Source organism: Hylobates moloch, unplaced genomic scaffold (assembly GCF_009828535.3).
Source record: "Hylobates moloch isolate HMO894 unplaced genomic scaffold, HMol_V3 SCAFFOLD_2, whole genome shotgun sequence".
Taxonomy (NCBI): Eukaryota; Metazoa; Chordata; class Mammalia; order Primates; family Hylobatidae; genus Hylobates; species Hylobates moloch.
In genome coordinates, this window is record NW_026652277.1 from 80,811,147 (window position 1) to 80,826,180 (window position 15,034).

Genomic DNA, 15,034 nt, shown 5'->3' on the forward strand with positions numbered 1-15,034 from the left:
AACACAGGTGGCCATCCCTATTACCAAGTAAGTTTAGGATAAACCATGTGTGTGAGAAATGGTGGTGTCAAGTTTTCCTATTTGAGGACTAGTGTTAAAGAAAAAATAATTCATGACACTTGTTAAAATGGTAAGGCAGACTTGATTCAGGACTGTTGTGATAGGTACAGGGACTAATGTGATGGAGTTTTGCAGTGGTAGGAGAAAGACTGGGCTCAACTCCAAATATAGTAAGGAAAAGTGGGGCTTTATGGCCAAGGAGCAGGGTGTGTTGGGGGTGGGTGGTGGTCAGTGGATGAAAGATTACTGAGAGGAAGCATGAGGGTAAGTGGGTGGTATTTTGGCTAAACTGATCTAACAGGACTTGGGCTGAAGGTAGGCCAGGGTGGTCACATATTACCTAGGAGATGGTGGACAATGAGAACTCAGATCAGATGTCAAGAGTGGTCATATATCAGGATGAGGGATTCTCGCTAAGCTCACTTAGCATGACTCTTATTAAAATCGGGCTATTGGAAGACATGCCTAAGGACAAGCCTAGTCAGGCCCACCTAAGCCTGACTCAAGTTTGGTCAAGGAGATAATTTTTGTCATTAGCCATCTTTTATCTTAGGAAATTGGATTGGAATGTGTCTGCTTGGCTATATTAAAGGGTGAGCGTTTATCTTTGCTATCTCTTAGCAAATTAGCCTGTGATTGAACATCAGTTTGGCTTAATACTTATTCAGTAATAAAACTATGTCTTGCTCTTCTTTTTTTTTGGAGAGGTTTTCTGGGGTGGTGGGAGATTCTAATTATTTCCCCGGTGTCTACCAGATGACCACCCTTGGCACCACACTACTTGCTCGGAGAGTTACTAGGGTTCATGGACAAAACTGGAAGCCTGTTTGCCTATACTCTCATTAACGAGAAGTTTTCCAACTTTTTTGTACCTCGTTCTGGCATTTATACTAGTTTTAGTTACCTTTCCATTCTCCAGAAAGCAGGAATTATAAAGTCAGATTCCTGCAGGATTTGGACAGGTAAAGTGAATGAAGGCAGCAGGGGGCTAAAAACAGGTCAGTATGTGCCAGCTGATGTCAACTGTAGTCACACTCTTCAAGAGAAGCAGGAATCTGAATTTTCATGTGATTTTCCTACTTTTTTAAAAAGAAACAGTGGCTGGGCAAAACGAAATGTATCTTGAGGCTGCTGGTTTATGACTGATTTTAATATATGGTTATAATAAGCTCATTCAAGGGATTTCCATCTGGGGCCCATTTGCCTGCCTTTTACAGGGATTGGGTTATTTCACAGTACTTGGGTTATTGTTTTAGGATTTTCATTTTCTGTCTTAAAAATTTATTACAGATAAAATAACCTAGTTTAAGAAACTGTTACTTCTCAACTCACTGTCTTCCAGATGAAATATTTTTAGCCCTTGCCGTTCCCGAGGTCTCCTACATCCAATCTAACGCTGATCTTTCTTTTGCGGTTTTTCTACTATCAATCTTTCCTTAACCATTCTTAAAGCTCTCTCAGATCCATCCATCCATGACTTTCCCTATTCACTGTTGCTGATCCAGCCACTGTTTCTTACTGGGATTAGTCCTAGAAGCCTCCTCATTCCATTTCTTTTTTTTTTTTTTTTGCGACAGAGTCTTGCTCTTTCGCCCAGGCCGGACTGCAGTGGCGCTATCTTGGCTCACTGCAAGCTCCGCCTCCTGGGTTCAGGCCATTCTCCAGCCTCAGCCTCCTGAGTAGCTGGGATTACAGGCGCCCGCCACCACGCCCAGCTACTTTTTTGTATTTTTAGTACAGATGGGGTTTCACTGTGTTAGCCAAGATGGTCTCGATCTCCTGACCTCGTGATCCACCCGCCTCGGCCTCCCAAAGTGCTTCCTCATTCCATTTCTTAACCTTCTAATTGAACTTGCTGATATTTGTAAACAAAGTTTCATTGGAATAGAGCTATGTTGATTTGTTTATATATGGTCTGTGGCTGCTTTTGCACTGTAATGGCAGAGTAATGGTGACAGAGACCATATGGCCTGCAAAGCCTAAAATATTTACTGTCTGGCCTGTTACAGAAAAAGCTTGCAATTCTGCTCTAAGCTATTCTCCATACTGTAGCTAAACAGCTTTCTAAAACAGTTAGGCCATGTCACGCCCCCACTTCTAATCTTTCTTGTCTTATAAGGAGACCCTCATCTGTCTCACCGTGCTTTACCTTTGGCTGTGTGCTTCCAGAGTGTGTTCATGCTTCCATTGTATACATACCATTTTGTATTTTAATGCTTAATCGACTTCCTCACTGGACTCGGCCCCAGTACATTTTGTTCCCCTTTGTATCTCTGGGATACTAGGTATGCAAGAAACATTTGACATCTGAGTAATTGCTGTATTTCTTTAAATGCATGTGTTATAGGTACCTGTCTATTGCACTAAGACTGGTGTAAAACATTTGCACCACAAGGCTCAAGAGTTTGACATTGGAGTTTATTTTGAAGCAAATGGGCATGGCACTGTAAGTTCTTTTAATTACTGTTGGCCTTAGCTGGTACTTTTCTTTATGATGAGACTTCTATATCTGGGAGGTAATAATAGGTAATATTGTACTTTGTTGAAATAATTGGATGTGACAAAAAGATCCTTTGGTTATCTTATATATTGATATATTATGAAACTGTGATTCTCTTTTACATGGTAATGATTCTTCTTTGAATGTGAGGAGATATAATAAGGTGTTTTGAATAGTTTTTTAAAATTTACAGTTCTTAATTTTGTAATAAGCATGTTGTCTATGCATTTTCCGGCTGGCTATAGGAGGGGAAAAGAAAAATTCAGTCGCTATGGTGAATTGCAAAGTGTTGGAAAGTTGATAATTAGTAAGAAATGAAAATGAATTTAAGGTTAACTAGTGATAGGCATAAAATGTTTCAATTTACATTTTACATAAAATTACATTTTAAAGTGTATAATTTAGTTTTTTGTAGATTCATAATGTTCAGAATATTTTTAAAATGTTTTTATACTCATCTCATTTAATGAATGCACTTGAGGTGGCTATCAGAACATTTGAATCTAAGCCAAATCATTTTCCTCATTAATTAAAAATTGGCTTTTGGAGGGCATAAATATAAAAAGGGGAAAAATAAGTTCCTACAAAATGCAATTAAGATACAACTTTAGTGATCGAATGGAGAAGTTGGTAAATTATTTTCTGAAGGGTAGACAGTAAATATTTTTGGATTTTAAGGCCATAAGGTCTCTGTTACAGTTGCTCAACTCTGCTGATCTAGCTTAAATTAATCTGTGTGGTTGTGTTCCAGTAAAACTTTACAAAAACAGGTGACTAGCCTGTGCCTTATTTTATCAAGAAAAATGTATTTCATGAAGTAATTGAGCATAGTATGCTAATCTTGCTCAGTATTAGGCCTCTAGAAGGCAATAAAAAAAGATGTGTATTTCCAAATGAGGTAAGAATCTTGAGGAGCATGATGAATTATATATTGTAATGACTATCCATGACATTAGTTGCCATATTTTGATGAATACTATGAACTCTTAATTTTGCCTAGCTCATCCCCTTAAGTTTTAGAATAAAACTGTACTAGCTGCAATGAAGTATATCCTTCAAAGTAAAAAGGATACAGACAGGCTCTAAGTAACCTGGTTGCACAGAAATGATTTAGCTGGTTAAAGGAAAAACATGAACTTACTGTGTGTGTTCGCCTCTTGTCAAGGTGGTATTTTCTTTGTAATCAGATGTTTAAATTTTTATAACCAGTTATATAATCCACAAATAAAATTTTTCCCCTAGTACTATCCTCTGGGTTTTAATGTGATCTTACATTAATTTCATACATTTTAAGGCTGCCACTATTTTTCCCCTCAGTTTCTGCAGATTGACTAGGAGGGAAAAGTGGGTTAGCTAGAATAATAGTACTTATGACTAGGTTTTGGATAGTGTTTTGAGACTGATTTTATATGCTTTTGCTGCAGGCACTGTTTAGTACAGCTGTTGAAATGAAGATAAAACAATCAGCAGAACAATTGGAAGATAAGAAAAGAAAAGCTGCTAAAATGCTTGAAAACATTATTGACTTGTTTAACCAGGTCAGAACTGATGGGGTAGTGGACTCTTGGTTACCTTTACATTATTCAGAAGATGGACAGAACAGAGTGTGGGTGCATGCAAAATTAAAGTGGAGACGTCCTGGCCTGGTGGCTTCCTTCCAATAGTGGTATATTCAGTTGAGATTTATAATGAAATGGAATGACAGAACATTTTTTAATATGCTTCCCTTCCCCTACATCTTATGATGGAAATTTTCAAGTATATTGGGTAGCTTCTACTTAGGATTACAGATTCAGCTACTCAGTGTATACATATATATTACTAATTTTTTTTTTTAACCAAACCTCGAGGAAATTAAGTAAAAATAACTGGTTGTCAGGCTGGGCACGGTGGCTCATGCCTGTAATCCCAGCACTTTGGGAGGCCAAGGAGGGCGGATCATGAGGTCGAGACCATCCTGGCTAACAGGATGAAACCTCATCTCTACTAAAAATACAAAAAATTAGCCGGGCATGGTGGCGGGCACCTGTAGTCCCAGCTACTCAGGAGGCTGAGGCAGGAGCATGGTGTGAACCCGGGAGGCAGAGCTTGCAGTGAGCCGAGATCATGCCGCTGCACTCCAGCCTGGGTGACAGAGCGAGACTCTGTCTCAAAAACAAACAAAGAAAAAAATAACTGGTTGTCTCATTGACAAAGGACATACATGTGGGTTAGTTGGGGTTGGAGTGTCGTTTGGCTATGAAAAAGCAGTACTCAGGGTAGAGGAAAGCGATTCAATTATTTGAGTGTCTTGTACACATTGGACACTTTATGTACCTTACTGTGTAATCCTTACAGTAACACAGGGAGAGAGGTGTTACTGTAATTTCCATTTTATAAGTGAAGAAACAGATCTATCTTCAGTTATACCTTATACCAAAGCTCATATTTCTCCATTTTACCTTGATGCTTTCTATCATTGTGGGGGTAATATCTCAAAAGGGATCTAATTATAAAGAAAAATGAGTGTGGAATGTTAGGCTGAGCCTTAGAGTTATCCAGTCTAATTTCATTTTATAGATAAGGAGTACTAAAGGCAAGTTTCTCAAGAGCTAGTTTCAGTATTCTTTGTTATACCTTTCATTGTCTTCCATGGAGATCTTCACCTCATTGTTCATATTTATCCATCCACAAAAACACTTCATTTAAACATGCTGCATGTGAGAAAGCACATGATATAGGCTGAGTATCCCTTATCCAAAATGCGTGGGACTAGAAGTGTTTTGGGTTCCAGATTCACTGGATTTTGGGATATTTGCATATATATAATGTGACATCTTGGGGATGGCACTCAAGTCGAAAACACTAAATTCTTTTGTTTCATGTATGTTACATAAGATTAAAGGTGGTTTTATAGAATACTGTAAATTTAGTGCATGAAACAAAGTTTGTGTCTACTGAACCATCAGAAAGCAAAGGTGTCACTCTCTCAGCCGCCCATTGGACAATCTTTGGTTGTTTGGCATCACCATCATTCCTGACTCTGAATTTATATGCTATCAATAAGCAATCTTTTTTTACACTTATTCACACACAAGTATTTTAATAGTAAAAAATATGATACATATCTGGCATGCATGGAAATGATATATCACAGCTGAAGGAGGCTGAGAGGGTCTCCCTTTGGGATGCTGAATGAACTGTAGGCCTGCCTTTAGTGGGTTTTCTGTTGTTGTTGTTTTGTTTTGAGATGGAGTCTCGCTCTGTTGCCCAGGCTGGAGTGCAGTGGCACAATCTTGGCTTACTGCAACCTCTGCCTCCTGGGCTCAAGCAATTCTTCTGCCTCAGCCTCCCGAGTAGATGGGATTACAGACACCCACTACCACACCTAGCTCATTTTTGTATTTTTAGTAGAGATGGAGTTTTACCATGTTGGCCAGGCTGGTTTCAAATTCCTGACAGTGACGTCAGGAGTGCATTTGTTTTTTATTAAGAGACAAGGTCTTGCTGTGTTGCTGAGGCTGGAGTGCATTGGCTGTTCACAGGCATTATCACAGCACACTGCAGCCTCAAACTCCCAGCTTCAAGTAATCATCCCATCTCAGCCTCTCCTGAGTAGCTGGGACTGTGGGTGTATGCCACCACCCCTGGCCATTGTATACCCACATTTTGACCTGTTACAGGAGGCCAGGTGTGGAATTTTTCACTTGTGATTATTTTGGCACTCAGCATGTTTCAGATTCAGGATGTTCAACCTGTACTGTGATTGGTTTTCTAAGAAAAAAACATCCATTTCCAAGATTTGCTTGTGTTAAGTGGTTTCTTCCATTTGTTTCCCCATTTGCAGGCAGCTGGTGATGCTATTTCTGACATGCTGGTGATTGAGGCAATCTTGGCTCTGAAGGGCTTGACTGTACAACAGTGGGATGCTCTCTATACAGATCTTCCAAACAGACAACTTAAAGTTCAGGTGTGAGAGAAACTTTAAAATAACTTTTCTGAATATTAGCTAAGTAAAACCTATTATCCTAATTCTCACTATATCTCACTGAGAAGTGTTTCCTATTTCATTCTGTACATACACACATGATACACAGAAAATAAGGCCTTGTGGGCCAGGTGCAGTGGCTCGTGGCTCATGCCTATAATCCCAGCACTCTGGGTGGCCAGAGTGGGAGGATCATGAGGTCAAGGGATTGAGACCAGCCTGGCCAACATGGTAAAACCCTGTCTCTACTAAAAATACAAAAATTAGCTGGGCATGCTGGCGCACACCTGTAGTCCCAGCTACTCGGGAGGCTGAGGCAGGAGAATTGCTTGAACCTGGGAGGCAGAGGTTGCAGTAAGCCGAGATCATGCCGTTGCACTTCCGGCCTGGCGACAGAGCGAGACTCCGTCTCAAAAAAAAAAAAAAGGCCTTATGATATCTAACTGTATTCTCTTACAGCTGAAAAAAAAATTATAGAATAACTAAGTTCATTTACTTAACATTCTATTGTTTGAGAAGTATTTGGTTTCCAACTTTATTATATAATAAATATGAATGACTGCATCACTTTTTTAAAGAGATTTTATTATGGAGAATTAAAAATAGATATAAATGTAGAGAAACAACATAATGAACTTTTGTGTACCCAGCTTCAACAGACTTCAATTATTGCCGTATACATTCTTCATACCCCCTTCCAATACTCTTTTGTATATTTTATTTAGAGACGAGATCTATGTTGCCCAGGCTGGTCTTGAACTCCTGAGCTTAGATGATCCTTCTCCCTTGGCCTCCCAAAGTGCTAGGATTACAGGTGTGAGCCACTGCACCTGGCCCCAACATTATTTTGAAGCAAAACTCAGATCCCCTGTCATTTCAAGTGAAAGTACTTACTCAGCATTATGTTTAGTTCACAGAGTACTTCCTGAGGGAGAGAATTCAGATAAATTGCTAATTGATTTCTGTACATGTTTATGCCATTTTACACATTCACCAACAGAATTTGTGAAAGACAATTGGAGGTACTAAAGCCGCAGTTCACAGAAATGGCTGTTGATTGTTGAGATTATTTTTGGCATGTTTAAGAGATTCTTATCGGTCTTCTTACATAATGGGCTACCACTTATCCTGTTCTTATGTGTGATATGGGACTTAAAATCATATCGTATTTACTGGCCATTATCTTAGTGGTAACTAAGCATTTGTGGAAATATTTTTTGCCAAAAGTAATTCTTTATAGACTGAAGAAAAAGAGAAAAGTTGTACAAATGTTGAAATTAATTACCCTGACCTTGGAGAAACAGAAGTTTCTTTAATGTAATTTTATATTTAGTCTGGCACTTTTCGTAGAGTGTATGCTTAACAGGTTAAGCTTCTGAAAGGAAGTGTAATAGAGTAACAAATATGAAATGCTTGCACTTAGGTTGCAGACAGGAGAGTTATTAGCACTACCAATGCTGAAAGACAAGCAGTTACACCCCCAGGATTACAGGAGGCAATCAATGACCTGGTGAAGAAGTACAAGCTTTCTCGAGCTTTTGTCCGGCCCTCTGGTACAGAAGATGTCGTCCGAGTATATGCAGAAGCAGACTCACAAGTGAGCTGGGATAGTTCTATTGAAAAAGAGCCTAATATTAGGTGATGGGGAGGCAAACTATTTTCATAGCTTTTAGAATCTCACTATGATGATTAAGGCTTTATTTTGTTGAGCCTTTTAGGTTCACATTAAGACTACAAAATTATTTTCACCAGCAGTAATTATACAATTTAACAAAATTAGACCCACTTAGTTTATTTCCCCAAATATTTTTGACTTATTCTAGACTTCCTGAAAGTGTCATATTTTTAACCATGGCAGGAATAACTAATAAATACTTAGTTTATGCACTATAAGGTAGATGATCCTTTTCTTTTAAAAATATAATCTTGTGACATGAAAACAATGAGCTTTGTAGTTCATTTCTAAGTCAACTGATGGCATTCTGGACTCTTGGTTTGTTTTTCAAAATATTTCCTTTAAATGACAGCCTTACTCTGTGCCTGTTTCCCTGATTGATAGGGGTCAAGACTTGTGGTCTGGATTTTTATTATTTATTTGGCCTCTTCACATACTCCTTAAAGTGTCTGCAAAGCCAGGGCAGAGTACAGTGAGTGCGCTGAATAGGGAATCAGGAGGAGACATTTGGCAGCTTTCTTGCAGAAACTTAAGCCATCTCAGAGTCTAATGAATATCCATGATGGATGAGGAGATGGCAACAGAGGTGGTAATACTTACTATTAGGCCAATTGTGGACTAAGGTTTTATTGAATTTTTTCAGTTGTGGAATGAGAGCTATTTTTATAATCTGAATTGATTAAAAACTTACCTTATCCTAGAAGAATTTGGTCTGTTTTCCATTTATTTAAGGGCTTTGGAATTTGTTACTGAAAGATGAAAAAAGGTTTTCATTAGAATTTGTTAGTGAAACAAAATCAAGAATCACCCCTCTCTTCCCCAGAGTTCCAAGTAACATGGTCTTGCCCATGTTAGACACATGCTATGTCTTTCTCATCTAATCTCTTTTAATGTAATTTGCAGGAAAGTGCAGATCACCTTGCACATGAAGTGAGCTTGGCAGTATTTCAGCTGGCTGGAGGAATTGGAGAAAGACCCCAACCAGGTTTCTGAAGATAATTTTCATATTCCTGAGAAACTGGACTTCTTACAAGTCTTTACAAAACTGTCAATAATAATGGCAGTACTAAGAGATTTATAATCATAATGTTTACAATGCAGCCTACTGGATTGTCTCTAGATCTGTTTTTCTTAAACACTACCAGACTAATTCTTTATAAGTAGGTAAGCCTTACACTTGTTAAAGAAATTTACCTCTAATTTCAGTCTCACTAATGTAAAATACTGGGACTTAAGTATACAATTCAATCACTAACTGTACAGTTTTATGTGGGGAATAATTCATGCAGGCTATTGGAAAATTAAATCTTATTACCAACTCCTTGTGATATCTTTGCCATCACCATCACATGAGCAAGATGATGTTTTGCAGCATTCCTGATACAAATGGAGATGGCAGAGAAGACTTTATACAACCAGTTTTTCCATTGCAGAGTCTTAAGAAAGATTATTAGATGACTTACCTATATGACTAATGCCATCAGGAACTCAGAGGTATGAATAGGGGGTTGTCCATCCCTCTTCTATACTGAGGTGGAGAAGCTCGTGCAATACTTATAAGGATGCATGGTCCAGCCTTCAGTTATTCTTCACTGCTCTTGGTGGAGGTATGTGGGAGAAAAACTAATTATAATACGTTTCCCAGCCTCTGATGGAGAAGGAACACCACTCTGATACCAGAACATGGTTAATAAGGAAAAGAGAAAAATCCCCAACCAATCTTAATTAAACCAAGCCTGAAACCAATGGAAAAAAAAATGGGTAGTGTATATTTTGCAGGTTTAAGACAACTCAGGACAATAAAAACAATGGACTTTACATGTGTATATATATAGCTCTCTTAGGCACCATAATCAGTATGAGCCAACAATATTTAAACTTGATTCAGGCCACATTCAGACATTTGCTCTTATATACAAATATTTAAATTAAATACAACCTGAAATGTGTTCTGTTACATACAAAAAAGGAAAAACTATACAACGCAGAGCAGTGTGTGTGTTTTAAATAATTACATTTACATGTAAGCTAAATGGAACCACCAGTGGTGCTCAAGTTTTTATCATCCCTTCCAGAAAATCTTTTTCTACCATCTCTTCTATTTTTTGCCTGGCTTTGCTGGAACATGGTTTGTGGTTCTCCAGTTTCATGTCCTTATTAGGGAAGGCATTTGAGTAGAGGATAGGACTCCCTGAGTGTCCTCCACATCGGCTTGTGACTTTGCTGTTGAAGACTTGACTGAGCACATTGAAGAACGGCAGAAGCTGCTCCATACTGCGCACAGTGCAGATGGTGAGCAGCAAGTGCCCTGGCTCCCAACCCAATGTTCTCCCTGAGTTGTCTTCCTCTGGATTTTTCTGCAGAAAACAAAAAGTGAACTGGTATTAATACAACAGACAATGTGGTATGTTAGAAAAATTAAAAAGATATAAACTTTGGCAATTGGTCAAGAAATGAATACAAATGACATTAAGTTTCTACTCCTGACCTGATCAAAACCCTTGGTGCTTCTGAGACCTTTTACTGCCATTTATTAGTTTTATATGGAGCAGTCTAACACTGTAGGAATAGTTCCTAACTAGAATGCACAGATAAGCTTAGTTAACAGAAATAGCTTTGAACAGGAATAGAGTCAAACATAACAGTTTTATGTTGTGCTTTGTATTTACTCAAAAAGCTCCCAGGTTTCTGAACCCTCACTACTGTAACCAAGGACTGGGTCACAAAATTACTACAAAAAAAAGGAACAAAGTGTTTTATACATTTCATAATATATCCCCTTTTATTATAATTAGTTAATTCCCTTTTATCTAAATGGCCTAAATTTGCCATGATGGTGGCAGTGTCCAGAGTGAATAATTACTGTCAGTACTGCACCACAGAGAAATGAAGGGGTCCCTCAGGCAAAGTGAATAATTACTGTCAGTACTGTATCACAGAGAAAGGTACTGTCAGTACTGCATCACAGAGGAAGGAAGGGGTCCCTCAGGAGAGACACTGCTGCCTCCTTCTGGGTTGTGCTAAACAACACAGGGAGGAAAGCTGGACCTGGAGTCGAATTGAGTTAGTGTGCTGGCTCCGCCATACTTACGGCATCCTTGGGCAAGATACACAAAGGTTCCTCACTTATAAAATGGGACAGTCTAAAACTACCTTTTAGTAGAGAAGTCAAATGAGAAGGTATATGAAAACTCTGTCAACTAAATATAAAGACAAATAATTTGTGTATTAAGAGGCTAGTTTGAGAAGCCACCTGAATTACACAAACACAGCTACAGACATTCTGTCTAGAGAAAGACATGAGAGAACTGAGGTCGGTTGAACTTGGGCAGAATCACAGATACAATACCACACTAAATAAAGATAATGAAAATAAGCAATGAACTAGACGGAAGAAATCATGAAGACTTAAGCAGAATTACAATCTGTCATATTAACAAATGGAGTTTTTGCCTTCTAAGATCACATGTTGCTCAGAAACTTTCATTGTTTACCTAATAATTTAATATCACTAGTTTCCTAGTGGGTCAAGCAGATGCAAAATCCAGCTTATTTTCTTCTATGTGCTCTCAAGCTTATTGCTTATTTTAAAGTAAAATCCTGAAAAAGGAAAATATTACGTTGGTGCAAACGTAATTGCGGTTTTTGCATTGTTGAAATTTGCCGTTTTATATTGGAATACATTCTTAAATAAATGTGGTTATGTTATACATCATTTTAAGCACATTTCTCACTTTTTTTTTTTTTTTGCTAATGACATTACTTGCTGTTTATATTTATTTTAGACTATGGAAATGATGTTAGACAAAAATCAAATTTAGCGATTTTCTGAGTTCAAAATAGGTTATAAAGCAGCAGAGACAACACGCAACATCAACAATGCATTTGGCCCAGGAACTGCTAATGAACATACAGTGCCGTGATGGTTCAACAAGTTTTGCAAAGGAGACTAGAGCCTTGAAGATGAGGAGTGCAGTGGCCAGTCATCGGAAACTGATGATGACCACTTGAGAGCATCATCGAAGCTGATCCTCTTACAACTATAAGAGAGCTGCCCAAGAACTCAATGTTGACCATTTTATGGTAGTTCAGCATTTGAAGCAAATTGGAAAGGTGAAAAAGCTCAATAAATGGGTGCCTCATGAGCTGAGTGAAAAATAAAAAAAAATCGTCATTTTGAAGTATCATTTTCTTTATGCAACAATAATGAACCATTTCTCGATCGGATTGTGATGTGTGCCAAAAGGTGGATTTTATACGACAACTGGTGATGACCAGCTCAGTGGCTGGACTGAGAAGCTCCAAAGCACTTCCCAAAGCCAAACTTGCTCCAAAAAATGGTCATGGTCATTGTTTGGTGGTTTGCTGCTGGTCTGATCCACTATAGCTTTCTGAATCCAGATGAAACCATTACATCTGATAAGTATGCTCAGCAAATCAATGAGATGCACCAGAAACTGCAATGCCTGCACCCGGCATTGGCCACCAGAAAGGGCCCAGTGCTTTTCCACGACAACACTGGGCTGCACATCGCACAACCAATGCTTCGAAAGTTGAACTAATTGGGCTATGAAGTTTTGCCTCATCTGCCATATTCACCTGACCTCTTGCCAACAAACTACCACTTCTTTAGGCATCTCAGCAACGTTTTGCAGGGAAATCGCTTCCACAACTAGCAGGATGCAGAAAATGCTTTCCAAGAGTTCGTCAAATTTGGAAGCATGGATTTTTATGCTACAGGAATAAACAAACATTTCTCATTGGCAAAAATGTGTTGATTGTAATGGTTCCTACTTTGATTAATAAAGATATGTCTGAACCTAGTTACAATGACTTAAAATTCATGGTCCCAAACCGCAATTACTTTTGCACCAAACTAAAAATATAAGTTAAAATGGAAGAGTCCAGGAGCAAACCAAGAAAAGATCACCTACTTCTTCATCCCTGGTCAAAAACAAACCAAAAAACTTAACAGCTATCACTTAAGTTTGCTTCCTAGCAATTATTTAGCTTCCAGTCTAGATTATAGGATATATAAAACTATCTTTCTTTCTCAACTATGACACTGGCACCAATGAGAGTCCTGTGACTGACTTTCACATTTCCACCATTACTCAATTACTGGTACCATACCACCTCTAATCCCCTAAATCAAACTGCAATTCAACAATAAAGGGCGTACAGACATGACTTTGTCCTGAAGGAAAATGAATATCCTTGTACCCTCTATATAGCTAACTTCCAAATGTAAGAGAACTATGGGGTAACCTTTTGTTTATATTCCTACCAAGATGAGCCTTTAAGAGAGGGACTTTTATTAAGCTCTTGACCAAGAAGAATACACTTGAATCAGAGTTTCTGATGCTCTTAATCAGAGCTATATGTATTGTTTCAATATTAAATAAAGTCAAACGTTTCCATACAAATGATTTCTCCTTTGACTTCACCAGTCTAAACTTGAAAAAAGACTTCCTTCCTGTTTACCTCCCTTGTACTTGTTGACGTTCAGACCTGGGTTTGTGTCTCAGTATTTGGCAACTTTTGCTGCCATAGCATAAGCATGAAACAGCCACCCTCACCTGATGCTTGGCCATCTCCAATCCCTCCAAAATCACTGTCTTAAAGTCCTCCTCCTTGTCCTGTGGAAGGAAAGAGGAGAACTCACAGCCTTTGTTCCAGTGAAAAATATGCCTGGCCATGAAGACCTTGTTTAAGGTGATTTGGATGGGAAGATGCCTTTCAATCAAAATAGTTTTCTTATTCTGTGGGACAAATTTTGGGCAAAAGACTGTCATTTATTATTTAGATAAAGGAGAGGGGTCTTACAAAAATTCTCATTACTAATGAAATGCAGGCATAACAGAAAAGGACATGTGCCTGGGGTCATATTTGCTTCTGGATTTGTCATGATTACTTCCCCAAACTCTGAGATACCAAAGTGAAAGTACCAAAGTCCTATCCTGAACTCAGGACCCAGCTTACATCCTCATCTCTGTCCTTTTATTAAGCCCCTACAGAAGCAACTAGGAATTTAAGTCAAGTTTTCTCATGTAAATTCCTTCCAGCAAAACCTCTTTAATCACTTTCTTCATTCCATTTCTATAGTTATGGAATTCAGTTTAAGAGCTGCTGCCTGATTAGGAGGACTCCAGAAAACTGGAAAATTTATGAGCACTCAAAGCACACACTGCATACTAGATCTCACCAAACAACCTAGATCACTCCCAAATTGTACAATTTGATTTTGAAATTTGTTCAGTGTAAAAGAAAATTTGACAAAAGGTTAATAACAAAGGCCCAATGGTGAGCATACCAGTTTCACTGCTGGTAGGTTCTTGGGCAAAGATCTGTAATAAATTAGCATGATGCATACTGAAAGATAAAAAGTATGTAAGACACAATATTTTACAAATTTTATTTTCCTACACTTTTTAATGGTATATGTTCTAAGTAAATTCTCACTTTTCCCCTTAAATAATTTATCTAAGAAGATGCTTTATTTTAAAGAGTCATAAAGCCAGTTTAATTCTGAGCACTGTTTTAAAAACTGCAGGTGGGGGGGTCTTGCAATCTGTACTCAGCATCATCACTGTGAACTACAAAAAGGAAAATATGTTAAGGGCAAGAACTGTTTTGTGAAACTAGATTCGGTTATATAGCTGTACTGGATCAGGTAAGGAACACATTTCTGAATGAAGGTTATAATCAAAAAGTGAAAAATACTTAGAAAATGAATTCTAGCATATATATTTTATTTCATATAAACAGAATGAATGCTAATGATTATTTCCTTTATTCTGATCGAGGTCTAGCTCATTCAATTTCAATGAAA

The 15,034-nt window shown here is 38.1% G+C and overlaps 2 protein-coding genes and 1 long non-coding RNA gene across 12 annotated transcripts in view; 1 reads left to right on the forward strand and 2 right to left on the reverse strand.

Moving 5' to 3' along the window:
* The window catches only part of PGM3 (phosphoglucomutase 3), a 40,750-nt gene that overhangs the window by 14,749 nt on the left and 10,967 nt on the right, over positions 1-15,034 (forward strand). The window contains exons 9-14 of one of the 3 annotated variants that reach the window (XM_032152444.2): positions 2,408-2,506; positions 3,985-4,098; positions 6,387-6,509; positions 7,951-8,124; positions 9,106-9,187; positions 12,046-13,741. In XM_032152444.2, the coding sequence (XP_032008335.1) occupies positions 2,408-2,506; positions 3,985-4,098; positions 6,387-6,509; positions 7,951-8,124; positions 9,106-9,187; positions 12,046-12,125 (672 nt within the window). In that variant the 3' untranslated portion in view covers positions 12,126-13,741. Of the gene's footprint in view, positions 1-2,407; positions 2,507-3,984; positions 4,099-6,386; positions 6,510-7,950; positions 8,125-9,105; positions 9,188-12,045; positions 13,743-15,034 lie in introns of those variants that run through there. The other 2 variants (XM_058434884.1, XR_009212144.1) reach the window with 2 other exon arrangements.
* On the reverse strand, positions 8,033-9,642 carry LOC131382579 (uncharacterized). Its single transcript, XR_009212146.1, has 3 exons — positions 9,518-9,642; positions 8,894-8,951; positions 8,033-8,140 (listed from the first exon to the last, which is right to left on the reverse strand). It is a non-coding gene; the product is annotated as an uncharacterized LOC131382579 (long non-coding RNA).
* Positions 9,951-15,034, reverse strand: part of DOP1A (DOP1 leucine zipper like protein A) — a 105,816-nt gene continuing 100,732 nt past the window's right edge. For 5 of the 8 annotated variants that reach the window (XM_058434864.1, XM_058434862.1, XM_058434858.1 and 2 more), the window contains 2 exons: positions 13,782-13,841; positions 9,951-10,559 (listed from right to left, as the gene is read on the reverse strand). In XM_058434864.1, the coding sequence (XP_058290847.1) occupies positions 10,254-10,559; positions 13,782-13,841 (366 nt within the window). In that variant the 3' untranslated portion in view covers positions 9,951-10,253. The remainder of the gene's footprint in view (positions 10,560-13,781; positions 13,842-15,034) is intronic. The other 3 variants (XM_058434866.1, XM_058434854.1, XM_058434857.1) reach the window with 1 other exon arrangement.